At 38.6% G+C, this 17,219-nt stretch overlaps 1 protein-coding gene across 9 annotated transcripts in view; it reads right to left on the bottom strand.

The window, feature by feature from the left end:
* Positions 1-7,250: 7,250 nt before the first annotated feature.
* The window catches only part of GRIK1 (glutamate ionotropic receptor kainate type subunit 1), a 371,438-nt gene continuing 361,469 nt past the window's right edge, over positions 7,251-17,219 (bottom strand). For 5 of the 9 annotated variants that reach the window (XM_073231436.1, XM_037013240.2, XM_037013241.2 and 2 more), the window contains 2 exons: positions 8,109-8,195; positions 7,251-7,706 (listed from right to left, as the gene is read on the bottom strand). In XM_073231436.1, the coding sequence (XP_073087537.1) occupies positions 7,551-7,706; positions 8,109-8,195 (243 nt within the window). In that variant the 3' untranslated portion in view covers positions 7,251-7,550. The remainder of the gene's footprint in view (positions 7,707-8,108; positions 8,196-17,219) is intronic. The other 4 variants (XM_073231439.1, XM_037013233.2, XM_037013235.2 and 1 more) reach the window with 1 other exon arrangement.

Here is a 17,219-nt window from a genome sequence, read left to right as displayed (position 1 = left end):
TGTAAAAATGAGACTTTTCAGAGCATACACTCATGATGAGCTCCAACTAGGTGTGACTAAGCTGTTCATCCTGTGTGTGTTACAAAATGGTCTGCCATGTCCCGGTGTGGAAGAGTGGCAAGTTCAAAGTTCATCCCCTCTGTAATCTCCTTCACCTGCTCAGATGGACATGGGGTCATCTCAGCTAGTCACCTGCAGAAGTGTCTGGCAGAGGAGTGAAATATCTCTCTCTCCTGCTCAAAGGGTTTCCAGCCTCTCCCATGGGTTTGCTGGGAGCCCCATTCATGGGACTGGTGATGGCAGGGAACACATCTCTCCCTCAAAGATAGAAAGGCACTATTTTCCAAGGTGAATAATCTGAAGAGTCCTGCATGTTTTGTCCTCTTTAACCTCTTTCATGGGTTGGCGAGTAGGAAAGAGCAGGGAGAGCATGACTGGAGTCATGGTTAATAAGACCTGAAAGATGCAGCCAGCTGCTTCTTTTGTGGCACTGGCTGGCAAGTGGGCTGCTTGGTGCTTCTTTGTTCTGTTAGCAGTCCTAGTTGGTAATTCAAGGGTAAATGGAACAATCATATTTGATAAATTTTAAATGGCTTTCAATGGCATTTATATTTAATTATATTGTCAGTTAAAGAGCAACAAAACTGGCTGGGTGTTTGGTATATATGATAGCCTATCTTTCAACTTCAAAGAAGCATGTCTCAACCATTTGAGACTAATTGGAACCCCTGTAACCACTTCCAAGGGCCAGCATTCATATACTTTGATAAATGATGTTAGCATTTTATCACAACTATTAGAGGTATCCAACGTACCTATGTTAGGTTACAGCATAAGCCTCTCTCTTTTCCTCAGTGGAGGAATAGAACCATCCATTTCCATATCATAGCTTCATAAATGTAAACGTAGTTGCTCTTTAATTGAACCTAGGGACTCTCTCCCCTCCCTCCCTTCCTTCCTTCCTCCCTTCCTCCCTTCCTCCCTCCCTTCCTTCCTTCCTTCCTTCCTTCCTTCCTTCCTTCCTTCCTTCCTTCCTTCCTTCCTTCCTTCCTTCCTTCCTTCCTTCCTTCCTTCCTTCCTTCCTCTTAGTCTATTAGTTTTAGTTTAATCCTACTAAAGTTTTAAGTAAATACACTTTGTGGGTGTATTGTCATCTTTGCTAACATGTTACATAATTTTAGAGTCTGGGTTATATTTGTGTCTTTTTATTGAACAAATAACTTCAGAGATTGCCAAGGTAAATGAAACTCTTTTCACCCAGGAAGAATTGCCTCAACATGTCTGATATGCTTTCTGAGTTTCTGGGGACTTGGAATATTTGTTATGTCTTTGTAGAGAAAAATAAGACCTGGGAAACATAAAGAGGGAAGCAAGGAGGGAAAGTATAAATCCAAGTTCTTAGCAGGAGAGTTTTAGCAGGAGGAAAGCAATAAAGTTTTACATTTTGAGAGGTAATTTATTGGCCTTGGTTAGTTCTTTCGTACATTTAATAGGTGCACCTTCTGCATTGTGTGAGCCAGCCCTCAGGAGTACTGGCAGAGGCTGATTATAAAGTGTGAAAAAAAAATGCTACACAAGTTACCAACATGGACCAAATAACTTTAAGCTAAAACTGCTTAAATGAAGATAAAAGTCACTGTAGAAAGATGGGAAGGAATCATGGAAAATTCATGTATCAGTGGCATTTGAACTGAGTCTTTAAGTCAAGTTCATATAGGCAGAGATGGAAGAGGGGAGAAAGAAGAGCAAAGGAAAATGTTCCACATGAATGGGAAAACGTGAGCCAGGCCCAGGTTGTGGATGTTGCGTGTTTCTGGTTCGATGAAATTAACCTGGTGTGACGCTTCTAATAGCATCCTTTTCTGGAGGAAGTCAGAAGGAAATCAGTCAGGAAATCTGTGATGAGATCATTAAACATTTCAGTGAAAGATACCCCTGCAATTAATTTCATTTGCAACATGCATGCTTATGACTCATTATATTTGTTGAGATGTTATGAAAAGGTCAAAACTAATTGTATATTATGATGAGCTTAAAAGTCTAGCTGTCATTTGTTATCTTGGTTCCCTTGAGATAATGTAGACTCAATTCCATCCCTACATTGGAGTTTTGAGTGTCATTTTTTGAAGCTTTAATGAAAATGTTTCTTTCATCACTATAATTTGGTTTATTATGCTTAATGCCACCAGATAACTTTTATATCTTCGCATGGCTTTATTAAAAATGGTCTCATTCTAATTTGCTGCTCTAGGCACAGAATTCATCATGAAGACAAGGAAAAGCAGCCTGACTCTTCAGAGATGCTTTGGAAGTAGCTTAATGATAGGTCTATACATACTGAAGACATTGTCAATGCGTTTAAAATTCTTTCTGATGTTGGCTACTTGAAAATCTTTATCCTGCATTTGTATATATTTCCTCAAATTGATTTATTTCTTGGTCTCTTACTGAAGAATTTGCCAGCCTATGTTCCTTGTGGGTGGGTGGGAATGCAAATCCTAGAAAACTCAATGACATTTGTAGTTGTAGTCTCTAAAAATCAAATGTCCCCCCAAAATTTCACCTTTGGAATCGACCTGTTCAAATATAATATTCTCAAAGGCAAAGATTGTATCTTCAAGATTTGTAGCAGATGTCTACAAGGCATATGCTCAAATGCTTGTCATTCATTATTCAGGAGGTCTTTGTTTATTATCCAGTACATGCAAGAAGCTAAACAACTCTTATAGAGTGATTGATATTCAAAAGAAATATTCTGATTCACCCTCCTAGAAGGTTATAATCGGGTAGGAGTTTACAATCTGATAGTCTCCTGTGAGACTGCTGGAAACATGAGGAGACTTGAGACGTTTACAGGACCTATCACATCTTGCCATTCATGTGTTTAATTATGCTTCAAATGACTTAGAATGAGAAATATTCAAAGAGTAATATCAAGTCAATAATATAACTAGCCTGCTGACTTGGTAGAAGGTTCATTTTATTAAATATTAAGGGTTAGAAATGACATTTTAGTATTTAAGGGCCTTGCCAAGGCATTGGTATGCTTAAATATTGCTTCTAGGAAACATCGATAACTCTCTATTCTATTAAATGATGGTGGGAGATGAGTAATTGCTGTACGGCTATTACTTTAAAAATTGAGTCACAATTTGCCTTAAAGGAATAATAAGATAAGAGTGTATAAGTGTCATGGTTAAGAGCCTCTGGTCTCCGACAGATTGAAGTTCAGAATCTTGATTCTTTAACCACAGGCAGTCTGACTTAAGGGAGCTACTTAACCTTTTTTCTTGCAGATTCCTTTTCTGTAATGCAAACGGTAATACAGAAGACCAACTTTGCAAGGCTGCTGAGAGGATATATGAGCTCATATATGCTTGGAGCAAAGCCTGAGTTGGGCCATCAGTTCTTAGTCTCTAAGAGTTAGGAGGAACCTGGATGTAGTTGTGATGGTGTGCAGCGGGGGTAAGGGGGTTGTGCTGTATCATTTGCCAGTTTATAGTTAAGTGACATTGGGCAATCTATTTAACTGATCCAAACCACAATTTTTAACTTTGTAAAAAATAATATTTACTTTAGAGTTGCTGTGACTATTACATGAGCAAATGTTGTGAAGTACATATAATGCACCTGAATTTAGCACATCCTTGTTAAATGATAGGTGGTATTACAACTTTTGACATCTAATGACATGACCTTGATATTTATTGAGAATATAGCCCAGGTCAGACTAAGAAAATGAGATCCACTTCTCTCTCTCTCTGTCTATAACTATATCTATATCTGTATAATCTTTCTCATAATGTCCAAATGAAATGTCAAAGTCAGTTTGGCTCCTTCTGGGTTTTCCTGGATTGTATCGATACTGCATGGGGGGCTCTTGCCTTTCATTGATTCCTTTGGATGAGGTTCCTCTTTTATCATCAGCACAAGTTTGAACTTTATTAGAGGAACTCCATGCCTGCCAAGAAGAGGAAGTTTGAAGACCAATGAGCAAAACATCCTATGACTTATTGTCCAAGTCACTATACTTTTGTGAGCAGGAGTGGGTACTTAACTTATACAACTTTGCAACTTCAGGCTTAAAGCTGAATCGCTCAGGATAAGCTAGGACACCTGGGTACTCTACAGTGAAGAAAAGGCAGGGAGGAAGGAAGAAGGATATACAAACCAGACAAAACATGCTCACATAGCCATTTTGGAGTCTCAGATAACTGTCTAGGCTGTGTAAAAATGAAGTAACTTCTCAATGGGTGAAGCTGAAAAGCAGGTCTGTCTGGTGTGCCCATGACATACCACGAGGACACTCATCTGCAAAGCCAGCCGACATGTTTCTGAATTTCAAAACATCAACATGTCAGAATGGTTCAACATTGGCCACTTCATGGCCAAGGCTTCTGGGACTTTGAATTTCTACTTGTAAATATAGTATATATGTCTCCACTCTGATGGATTTACTGTTCCTATTTTGTCTTGCTTCTTTCCTCCACATGGCCATTTTTAAAGAAATGTAACTGGAAAGTTTCCCTTCCTATATGGGCCTGGACTTGAACAAAACTGAGAACTGGGTGTGCCTTTGAAGTCCCCGCTTCACTTTTTATTACCTCTTCCCCACTCCAGTAGGCTCCCTCTCTAGTCACTCATTGCCTTAGGTGGAACGCTTGCTTGTCCTGGCCCTGTACACTTGTGACTCTCCTTTGGCCATCCTTGATCAGCTCATGCCTGCCCTCCTCTTCTTACTCTAAGTTGGAGGAGTCAACTAATAACGCTTTGAGCAAGTCCTTTGTAACCTGGGCCTCTTAGACGGTGCTCCAGTTTGTTACCCAAGGCACTGGCCTCTCTGATGTTGGAAAGAATCTGGTGGGCCATGCATTTGGGCACTGGCAGATTTTATGCTGCTTTAAAAATCACACTACATAAATAGTTCCTAGAAATGCCTTTCCCAGAGCAGATACTCTTACATTATTCCTCTGCGAAACAACAATCACAGTAGCTTCAGAGGTCATGCAAAGTGTTAAATTAAAGTAGTAGCTACTGAGATAGTGGAAAAACAATGTTGGCCAATTATATTTTCACCTAGTTTTCTTTACCTCACTTCCTCCTTATTTCTGTCTTTCTCCAGCTTCTTCTAGGCTAACAGTTGAAAACTCTGAGCCTCTACATATGTCAGGAACTCCATGAGGTCAATGCAAGAAGGGAATTGTATGTCTTCCCTTTTCTCTACACTGAAGGCAAGAAAGACTCAGGTTTGAAACTTAAAAGGAAAATAAATTTTAACTGTGAACATTTTCTTTCAATCAACACCGACCTCCCACTCTCTTCCTGAATATTTCACCTGAGCTTTTTCTATGAACATCAAGAAATTGCTGAAGGAAGAAATGTTGGATCTAGTTTTTAATTAACTTTGCCATTGATTTCTACATAACTGTGTATGAGTCACTGCTCTTAAGTGAAAGGGATGAAAATCTCAAAGATTAATGCTTGTTCTCAGGAATTTTTCTGGACGGGCTTCCAGATAGTCTGCTATTTCCTCTTTTTCTTTCCCCTGAACTCATTAGCTTACTCTGTTCTTCACCTTAATACACCAAGAAACACACAGAAACATACGTACATGTGTACACACCAGATCTGCTTTTCAGAATGAAAATATTGGGGGGAAAGGCAGGTAATTTGCATTATATTTAGCATTTAACATGAAAAAGTCCTCTTATGCAATTTTTCTTGTGTCAGTATAATTTTTAGCAAAGTACCTCCTAGCAAGTGCTATATGCCTTGAATGAAAATTCAGTTATCAAGTGAAAAGGAAAGGGATTAGTGGTTATAAAATATCTATAAACCAGGGTGACACACAATATATTTTAGACAGTAGAAGCTGATACATTTTTTACCACAATTTGCTATAACAGTATGTGAAAAGATACAATATTTTCTGAAATGAGAGAAAAATATCATACTGTTATATCAGAAAATGCAAAATGGAATGCCTTTGGTATAATTTTTCATGACCTGAATAAATTGCATATTCCACCTCTAGTATATTTTCATTCTAGTCCATATTCAGTTAGTTGGATTCATATTTCAATTTTTTAAATGTAAGTATCTTAATGTGTTTAATGTAAGCATCTGACTGCCCTTTTATAAACTACATTGTCTTTGTTGTTAATGAAAATCTGATAGATCCAAAATGTGAGTGGTGATTATAAAAACAGAAAAATATCTGTTCCCTGTTTGTTATGGCTGTTTTAAAGGTGATTTTTTTTTCACGTCTGGAAATTTTGCACTTAAAACCTAAAGGGACTAGATTTTAAAAGTTTCTTTTAGTCATAGAATAATCCTACAGGAACCAATGGGGTTTAATGATACAAACTATTGGTCCAATGCTTGCTCTGGATCAGTATTTGCCAACACAATGAAATGCTGCCTGAACTTCCAGGCTAGGCCTCCCACCCCCTTCTCCCCACCAACCCTGGCATTTTCCTTGACCCTGCCAGGTACCTCTGTCAGCCAGTGCTCTGTCTGTCCCTCCTCTGGCCCAGGCTACACTATCCTTCCTCTGGGTTACAGGAGGCTCCAAACTTCCTTTTTCTCTACCAGTCTGGCCCCATTCTCTCTTATTTCAGCACCTTTGATTATGCTGCTTCCTCAGGTTGTAATGTTACCTTCTTCTTCTTCTTCCCTCCCTGCACCTCACCTCCCATCCCTTGGGGCTTAGCTTAGTTGTATCTTCTTCCTAGAAGACTTCCATGCCTCATTTCCTGGTCAAATACTTCCCCCTCATGTTCTTCCCGCTTCTGACTTCCACCGAGGACATGCTCATCCTGCTTCAAATACTAGAAGGTTTGTCTTCTTAGTTTTGTTGTAACTACTTGAGGGCCGGGCCCCTACCTGTCCTCACCATGATATCCCCAGAAGCCAGAAGGATGCCCAGAGTGTGGTGGACTCTTACATTTTTCAAATGAATTTTCCGTATTTAGTATTGTTTTATCTTATACTCACTGATGTTCCAAGTACCATTTAAACTATTTATAAAATAAGATTTTAAAACATGAAAATGAATGGTTTCACTGCACTATAATAACTGGGTATTTGGTATTTTTTTAACTGAGCCCAAATTGATGCTGTCTGTCTGAACAGGTGAGAAGAGTCAGCAAACTAGCAAACGCCACAGCTGATGACACTCGGCGACCAAACACTGTGACTGGCGCTAGTGAGGTGAACAGACCCACACTCCAACTTGTTCTGGAAAAAAAAATACCTGTGGTTTTATTATTATTTAGAAAGCACACACAGCAATTTATTGGGATGAAAGAGAAAGGCAAAACAGAGTAGGCATACAAATTCATTTCAAGAGGACCTGTGCCACTTCCCAAGGCATGTCTGTTTATGGGAACTTTTTAAACTTGTGTAGGTCTTATATCTATATAGATAACCAGAGTTATGTATATAGATATATGGAAACACATCACACACTTGTCAGAAATCCCTTCTCCCTAAACCCACAGTGTTTATCCTGACTCTTCCTGAGTGCTTCCTGCAGCTGTTTTCTCGGATCATGCCACCGTCTCTTTTCTCTGAGTTCGTCTCTGATGACAAGTAAGGATACTTGTAAAGGAAGATTTCCCCTTAGTTCTTGACTTTTTCTTTAACTTTTTCTGATTTTTGAGTGAGATTCCCAGTTCTTCCATGATGGCATTGAAAGAGAGACACTAGAGAACATGAAATAATAGAGCATCAGTCGAATCAAACTCTCTCCATCCTCCATTGATTTGTCTCTTGCCTAGGTTTTTATGAATACAAGATATTGGTTTAAGGCAACTCTGCCACAGAGTAAATTCCGGGCCAGTTCCCATACCTCCTCCTCCACCCATTTGCCACCCACCTTTTCTACTTGGGGATACTGAGGCAGTGAGTGATTGGGGCAAACTTTGGGGTTTCATTCACAAATGCAGTAGTTTAATACTACCCAGTTAGACTCTCAAAATAGACAACTTACCTTTGCCGAGACACCAAAATAGTTAAATTAAGTCATTTCCCCCACTGAGATGATCCAAACACAGGTTTATCAAGGCATACGGACACTTCAGTAATGCTATAGAAAGTGAACAAACCTTCTCTACACCAAGGCTTTGTTTTTTTCTCCCATGAAACCTTACTTTGTTCCTAAAATAAAATCTAATTCTTGATGACTTTCCTTTCTGATAAAAAAAAAGAAAAAAAAAACAATTTTAAATTGTATATTTTCTCCAAAAAAAGACCAGAGATCTGGCAGCAGCAATGATGCAGCTGGGGTTGAAATGAAAATAATATGGTACTGAACTGCACAGCAAAGATGATGGCATAAAACAAAAAGAAAATGGAATTATGATTATAAAATCTTATACATATGCAGATGGCATATATATGTCTATATGTCTATTACAATTATACTATATTCACATGCACAATATATAAATGCCATCATAAAACATAATTTGCTGTCATCTCTTCCTGCCAAGATAAGATCTTTGAGTGATAAATTCCTGCTTCTAAGGATTTCTATAAAGTAAAGTTTTGGATGCTATTACTCATAAAATAGCCTGTAAAACCCAGAGCCTTTGGTAGTGTATGGAAGTGCAAGCATTATTCCTTTGCCATTAACTCACAAAGTGGATATGGTTGAAAGTCAAATGACAACATGCCACTAGATGATTTCTCTGTTTGTGAGTGCCTGATAGGAAGAAATTGGTGTCCTTTTGCACGCAAAGTATACAATGTCTTATGCAGTCCTTGCATATCAATGTGCAACATGTAGTTAGAAAATTTACACTCCATTTTGTTCCAGAAAAGTGATGTATTTTAGGTAACAAGTATTTAAAATTTTTCTACATGACTTGAAAACCAGACATATGAATTTAGATCCTAGATGTAAATTATTGGCTTATCAGACATACCCCTGTAAAAAAACTAGTTGTTTACATACGACTTCTTGTCTCTTTTATGCGTGTTTAGAGGGTTTGAATTTCATTTTCATTTTCCTAGGGTACTAAAAATTGAAAATTCAGGTCATGCATGTTAATTTTCTTTCAAATGGTAAGTGTAGCTTCAGTGAATTGAAAGGGGTGTCATGCCACACAAAGAAAAAAATTCAGAAATGTTTTCTATGAATGATACCCCAAAATATGTTACAGCAAGTATGTTATAAACAAAATATAATTATTTTTGTAACATTATGTGATATGAAGTTTATGTGTTGCTATTAAAAGGAAATGGATGTGTTGTAGTGTCACTGTGGTAGATAGCGTAGTTTGCAATCTTTGCTCATAAATTTATTTCGATGGAAGGTTTCTTTGCACAGGACATTTTTGGTTTTAGAAAAATCATTAATATGGAAGGAAGGGAGAGACAGAAAGTAGTGCCAAGAATTTTTATCTTCATTCTTACACGTGAACCTTACAACAACCTTCGGAGGGAGGGGTTATTATGCTCATTATATTGATGGGGAAATTTATTAATGGAGACATTGAACAATTTGTCTAAGAAATGTGGTTCAGTCCATCTGACTCCTCAAATTCAATTGCTTTCACTTGAAGTCTACTCCTTGATTAATTTTTAAATTAAATCACTACAAAGCACTTTCTGTGGGTTTGTTTCTCATAAAGTGCATGTTAAAAAATTCTGTTCTTTCTGTTTTATTTGAATTCTCAAACATTTGATTTTAGACATTTCACTTTATTTTCTATTGAAACAACCAAAGAGAGTCTACAAGCGTGGCTCACACAGAACATACCACCAGGAGGGGACTTGAGAAAATTCTCCCTTTCCTTTTTTGGATAGAAGGCCAGTCCTAGATCTTAGCATGACAATATATTTCAATTAACTTTTTCTTTAAAAACTAAATCCTCCTCCAAATCTTATATTGCCTTAAATACAATGAACGTACTTAGTCTTTTGATTAACCACAAGCATTTATTTCTTTCTGCCAGTGTGAGAGTGAGCATAAATATAGCTTTACCAGGGGTCTGGTTTCTCTGTCTTTGGTCACAAGCAATGATTTCTTTTTGATTCTCACTTTGTCTCCAACTGTCAAAAAGAAAATGGCAAGATATTGTGGCTGAACTTTCTGTTTCCAAGTTTTTGCTGTCGTCACAAGAAAAAATGACCTTTAAGGCTCCTACCAACTCTGAGCTCAAGTAAACCACATACTCTTCGTATCCACAGGAAATGAAACTGTGAAGGTCATCTCAGCGGAGTAGCATGGGAGAGTCTCATATTTATTAATCAATTTGCCTTTTATGATCTCAGAATTAAAGATACATTTAACATATAAAAATTGAGCTTCTGAATTAGGATCAAAATTTTAGTAGCTTTCCAAAGCTTCTATTTCTGAGCTTGGTTTTCACAAACTCCCTCATGCTTCATAGAGCCATAGACAAATTATATTTAAGGATGAACATTTAAATTCCTAAAGTAATGTCATCAGAAAGTAGCAGACATTTATGATGTCACCTAGTTACATTGCCCTAAAAGCAGGAAAATTAGGGTAGGTTACCCCAGCAGTATCCTCCCATGCATTGCAGACTGGAAATTTCCCGGGTAGCATGGATCCTACTGCCTCCATTTTTCTTTGGTGGATAGAGTTCCCCTTTTTAATGGATCTACATACATGACCAGGAATTACAGTCAGCTGGTCCCTGGTGTCAGAATGCTGGAGTTTAAATTTCAGCTATGCTACTTAGTGGCTGGGTTACCCTGGGCAGGGTGTTTATTTTCTTTTTGACTCAGTTTTCCCCTCTGTAAAATGGAAGTAATAGTAGAATCCTTTTCTTAGTGCTATTATGAGAATCATTGAGCTGATATATATAAAGCACTTAACACAATGCCTAACATGATTAAGCACTCTATTTCTTTAAAATACAATTTTATATATCACTGAAAATATTTAAGTCTACAGCACATATCTATATATCTGTATCTATATCTATATCTATAATCTATATCATCTATCTATCTATCTATCTATCTATCTATCTATCTATCTATCCATCTATCATCATCTATCTATCATCTATCTATCTTTCTCTCTATTGATGGAAGGAAGGGCAGTGAAAACCTTGATGCTGCTTTAATCTTAGCCATTATCTGCCCTTCTAGTACCAGTTCTTTTGGATTGTTTATACCAGTATTTTAGTTAAAGTAGGTCTGTACATGTCTAATGCACAGGATTTTCAGTGCCCACTGTTACCTGTTTTACCCAGTCCGCAAGTGTTTATGTAGTACTAGGCTTTAGGACAGCTTGTGTCTTGCCTGTGAGGGACAGCTGTTCAAACATAAGGAAACAAAAACTAACCACGGTTCCATGGCATTTAAAAAATTATCATCTCCATGCTTATGAACACATTTAAAACGAAACCCTATGAAGATGAGTTTGATCAGAAAATTCACTTATAAATGGATTATAGTAATAAACTATGCTTAGTGTCATTTGATACTATCCAAAGATAAAGTGTGTGTGTGTGACTTCTCTTAAGAGGAAGGAAATCGAGGCACAAGTCTCTGGTTTCTCTGTCTTTGGTCACTTTGATTAGAAAAGAAATTCATTAGAACCGACTGTTAGAAAGTCAGCTCAACCTTCACCTAGAACTGTAGCTCTCCTAGTTTTAAAAGGAAAAGGATTTACTTTGTTTATTTTGCAGAAAGCATTCTCTTCTCCACTTCTTTGGTTCCTGGGTGTGTCCCTTGCCAGCCACCTTCTCCTTCCCTTCCCTTCCTCCTTGGCATGTTTCTCCTGCTAATTGCCGGCTGCAGGGCTCTGGGGGGTCAACACCAAGTATTGGGTTTCTTGGTACTGGTGTGAACTTGAACATATGTTATTCTCTCCTGACATCTTTATTCTAATATTGCAACTATATACCTTTGAGGGGTAGGAGGCACTAATCAAGTTCTTGGTTTGTATATAAAATAAATTACCTCAGAAAAAATAGTCTAGGGGTGGACTGTGATTTTTTTTTTTAAGTTGTAGGAAAAGCACTATGCTAGAATTTGATTTGAGTTCATAATATTGAAAGAAGGGAGGTGAGGCTGTCTGGGATTAGCCTTCATACTGGTTGCCAATTTGGCATCAGACTGTGAGTATTGAAATGACTTCTCCTTGTATATTTAATATTTATGTATTCAACGTCCTCCTTCATTGGTACATCTAGGAGAACTGCCTTGGATACATACCTTTAAGTGTTTTTTTTACCTGGTATGGCTGCTCAGGGCTATATGCCCAAACTCCACACTCTTGGGATATAGGTATATGTAAGTTCATTCTCCTCTAACAGTAGGGATAATTTCATGGAAAACTTTGCCAAGTGAAGTTAACATTGAAGCAAGGTAACATTTTGATATTAATCCATGTGCTTTTTCCAGTTCTTCTGAATCTCAACCCTTTTCCCCCACTTCTAAAGTTATACTAAGAGTCTTTATATGCATTGCCCTCAGGGTAGGGATGACACAGAAAGAAAAAAAAGAGTCAAATTTGCAGCTTTGAGTACTTAAATAGACTTTTGTGGATCTTTAGAAGCCACTGCAATCTTTGAAGCTATTAATTACAACAGCCTGGTGTTTGAAAGAAGAAAAAAGAAAGCACTTTGAATTGTAGAAGTTTGCCTTCAAGGACCTCACCTATAGGCTCAGGGATGCTGAGCTAAGATAGGATGCTCTGTATCTGCTTTCAAGCAGAAATACCCATCTGGCCAGGTGGGTAGGAGAGTTGGCACCTAAGTGATACCTGAGACAGCGCCCCTCCCTTGCCTCCTCTGGGCTTAAATTCCCAATAAGGTGGGATAAGGCTGAGAGGCATGGAGACAGCCTAATAGTGGTGGGGACCTGAGAACACAGGGAAAGTGTGCTCACTCTGCCCCAGCCTCTCAGAGGCAGCAGTCACTAGAGGGGAGAAATGTCATCAAAGCCTATCATCAGACCATTTGTCTGGACACTGTCCTCTGCGTCTTCAGTGGCCTATCAAAAGCAGCTGAAACTTTTCCCTGTCCAGTAAAGGGCACAACACGGCTGATGGATATGACGAAGGGGTTGCAAAGTGGCTCACCCAAGCCTTGTGACCAGAGGGTGGAGAGCAGTTTCAGCAGCATGGATAAGCTTCAGGTGGGCCTCACATACACAGAGGCAAGCAGCTCTTTTGGCGTAGAAGAGGCAGAAGGTGGCTTTGCATGCCAATTCAAATACCCATTGTTCTTTGTCCTCTCTGGAGTCACAGTCAGAGGCCAATGTGACTTTCTTCTCTGGCCTTCCGGGATCTCTTTGGTTTCCCTACATTTCTTGAGCCTGCATCAGTCCCACTTGTAAGATCAGGCCCACACACTTTGTCAGGATATTGTTTTCATATGTGTGTGACCTGGCCTCCATGCTGAAGGCCTAAGATGATGCTATGGGAACTGGTTTTCCATGACCTTATGGAGAAAAGTGGTCTGTTTAGCAATTCAGAGGTTGAGTTACGGCCATAAAAAACAACTTTGGAGAGACTCTTTGCATTCCTATTCTTAAGGCTATTCCCCTGGCCTTGAGGTTCAGTGACCTTGATGTAGGGTCCTAGCTACCCACAGTGCATGCATGTGTGCACTACATGTAGAGACCTTGGGGTACCCGCTTACAACCACACGTAGTGGGTATACATCTCTCAAGCTACAAACTTGGGTGTGCAAAAGTCTATGTGATGCTGTTAAAAAAAAATAACAGATCTCACCCTAACTTAGAGGTCCTGGTCTGCTAGTGGTTCTTGTCATCTCAAGGTAATTAATTCACTTTGGGTTTGAAACTAAGTTCTCTTTTGGTTAATGGCTGTTTATTGTGGGCCTGTCCCCAACTCCCTTCTTCCCTTCTTTCTCAGGGGCATCTGGCCTTAGGAGAGGTTTATGGAAGGCCTTGATATTGGTGATAAGGGGAGCAACTGCTCCTTTGGCTTCCACTGGGACGTGGCATCCTACTAAGCCTACTAAGGCATGACCACTGCTCTTTCTCTCTGCTGTGTCCTCTGAGATGCCTGTGGTCCCACATGCAGACAACGTGTGTGGACAGTGCCTGCATATCCACACACTGAATCTTTTCTACTCCAACCTTAAGTCTTCCAGATCACTGGTTCTTTCAGCCCTTCCACAAGGCTCTTCGTTGGGAAGAGCCATGGATTTTTGGATGCCCTCCCTGGGTGCTCTGGGACTGAGCATCTGTGAGGCTGGTCAAAGGCTCACTGCCTAGACATTGTCAACCTACCATTCAGGAGACCATTGGATGTAAGATTTTCTACAAGTTTTGCTATCTCCTGTACTACCTCCCGTGAACCAAACAGCAGCATTTTCCGTTCAGGAACGCTCCCCATTCCCCAAGCTTGTCTTGAGTTTCTGTTTTCCTGTCCCTTTAAAGTTGGGACTCAGGGTTTCTCATGGGGCCTCCTCTCAGGGATTCCAGCAGACTCTAAGCCTTAGTGGCTTCCCTCTAATTCTTTTTTTCTTCCCTAGTGTTCAAAAGCTGGTCAGGGATAAGAAAATGAGGTAGGAAAGCATCCTTATATGTATTTCCCCAAACTTGGTGCTCTGTGTTTTGAGTCTTGATAATCAGAGATAAACTTTAAAAATTAAAACAACTAAGTTACTCAACAAAATACTTGAATCTTGAGATTGAAAGCCATGGTTTTCAAGATTTTTGTCTGTTACAAATCTGTAAAGTCTGCTTGAGACTCAAAACCTAGGAGTCTGACTTACCTCTAGCTTGGAAGCAGTACATGTAAAAACCTTGAGGTTTGATAGTGGAGGAAAAGCAATGAAAAATAAAAGCATATCATCCCTTTTCTTTTATTTCTCTTTGTCCCTTTTTAGCAGAATTGCTCAAGTTCTATAGCTTTGAATAGCAGCCTAGGTACATGTCTTGTTTTTTGTTTTTATTTTACCGAGTCCGTAGGCTCACCAAAGTCAAGAATGACTCTATTTCTGTAACTTCCTATGTGTCTGTAATGATTTGCTTATGATTAGTTGGATGGAACCCTTTGACTCTTTGATGCCATGATGGCTGGTTATCTCAATATCCAGAGCAGGCCATTCTGCCCAGAACTTCTGCATAATACAAATGCAAGCAATCCTGCTAATTGCAATAAGAATTTAATGTGTTCAAGGTAACCACACAACCTTATTTTCTGAAGTCTGAGCATTTGGGTTGAAAATTGGGCAGAAAGAAAATTCAAGCTAAATTAAGCATTTTTAATTGATAGGGGGAACTACAGTAACTACATTACATCACTCAAGTCTTATTAACTTTAAAGGAGAATCCCATTTTCTGTGCTATCAGTCTCTATGGAGAGGATTTTGAAAGCAAAAATGATTGTAATATGCTTGTGCATCTGGACATAAAATTCCTTAACTGGGGGAAGCATAATGAGATGGTTCCTAAAGGCAAGTTAAAACTGCAGCATTGAGCAGAAATTTCTCATTATCTATAAGAGTTAATTAATAATGCCATTTGGCACAGTTAGATGTGCAAAAACAGTACAAGAAGTAAGAATGTGTTGCTTTCCTTTTGGTTTTCAAGGCAGTTGAGGATACCTTTAAATTGCTTACTTGGAAATAGATCTTATAGTAGAAGAATCATGGGCTTGGAAACTAATTGGGTTTCATTGTTTTGCTGCTTTGCCCACAGATGGCTCATATAGAACATGATATATTGCTAGTCAAATACAGTGAGGTATTTGGAAATAATCTTCCTTGGATAGGTTTATAATCATATGATCCGGCTGATTTTCCTAAGGGCATGATCTCTATCCACCATGTATTCCTTAGGTAGTTTTAATTTTGCTGGTGAAACTCTAAAATAAATCAGCTTATAATTTTAAGTCTGAAACAAAATAAGCTCTATTATTTTTTCCTTATTGCATTAGGTTGTAGACAGGCGTGTTAGGGAACAAAGTAGACAACACTAAGTGTTCTGTAGTTGCTAATGTACTTGCTCAATCTTTCCATACCTTTCTGCTCTCTTCTTAACTTTAAACAATAATTCTCAAAGTACAATCCACAGATAACCTGCCAGTGTTAATAAAAACTCACACCTACTACCTAATTTGAAGTCAAATTGCTGTATTCAATCTAATTTTAAAGAAAACTCATGCTTACCTGCTACTTTTAAGTAAAACAACTGTATTTAGGATGGTTGAGAAAAAACTCACGTAAGAAAAGCTATGTAAAAAATTTTTATTGTGTTCAAATACTCTTGTATTGATTGTTTTAGTGAAAACTCATGTGCATGACCTAATTTTGGAGAAAACTGCTATATTTAAACTAATTTTTGTGAAGGCTGATGTACACAACTAGTTTTAAGCATTCATTTGCAGGTTTTGTTAAAAAAGCCAATTCCTGGACTCTACTCACTGAAGGGGAATCTCTGGAGCTAGAGCCAATAATCCATATTTTAAAGTAATTTTGCCAGGTTATTCTGATGCACACTGCAGTCTGAGAACTAATGACATTAAAATAGAGTTTGAAGATTTTTCTTTCATCTTGAAGCCATTTTTTTCTAAATATTTCACTTAAAATGCCATGGCCCTTGGTCAGGTCACTGTGGTCTTAGAGGTCATTTGCCTGGTGGCAGAAGTGGTTGTCTGAGAGCATGTACCTAAGCAGGAAGACGAAAGTGTAAGGAACCTAGGTGTCTGAAATGAATGGAGGTCCCTCAAGGGAGGAAGAGGACACAGGAGCAGTGAACTGCCTACTTGACGATTCTGAGTGGGCTGGCCACTTATAACTAAACATGAAGATTATCAACTACATGTGATGAGATTTCTGTCTCAAAGATGTGCAGTTTCTTTTTGAATTCTCCCTAGAAGGGAGTCTATTGAATATTGAAGGCCAATATGTGCTGTGTATCTTGCTTGGAATTAGTGGTCCTCTTTCTAGAATCAATCAACAAATAGTAACGACATATTGAGTGTCAATTAAACATGCACGATTATGGTTTAGGTCACTATTGCACTCTAGATTCAAAACTACTATTATCCTCCCCCAATTCCAGGCTAATTAAATTAGAATTTCTAGAGATAAACTTCATAACTTCTACTATAGGCATTCATGTACTGCCAGTTGGGGTCCTTCTCTCTTGGGTGCCTCTGCCATTGAGTTTCAATGCCTGTGTGAGTGGTCTTACAGATGTTTTGAACCTCTAAATTAGAAAACCTGTTTTCCAAACCCACTGTTTTAAGATGC

Source organism: Manis javanica, chromosome 3, assembly GCF_040802235.1.
Source record: "Manis javanica isolate MJ-LG chromosome 3, MJ_LKY, whole genome shotgun sequence".
Lineage (NCBI taxonomy): Eukaryota > Metazoa > Chordata > Mammalia > Pholidota > Manidae > Manis > Manis javanica.
The sequence above is the reverse complement of the archived record's forward strand: the minus strand, read 5'-3'. Positions and strand labels throughout refer to the sequence as shown.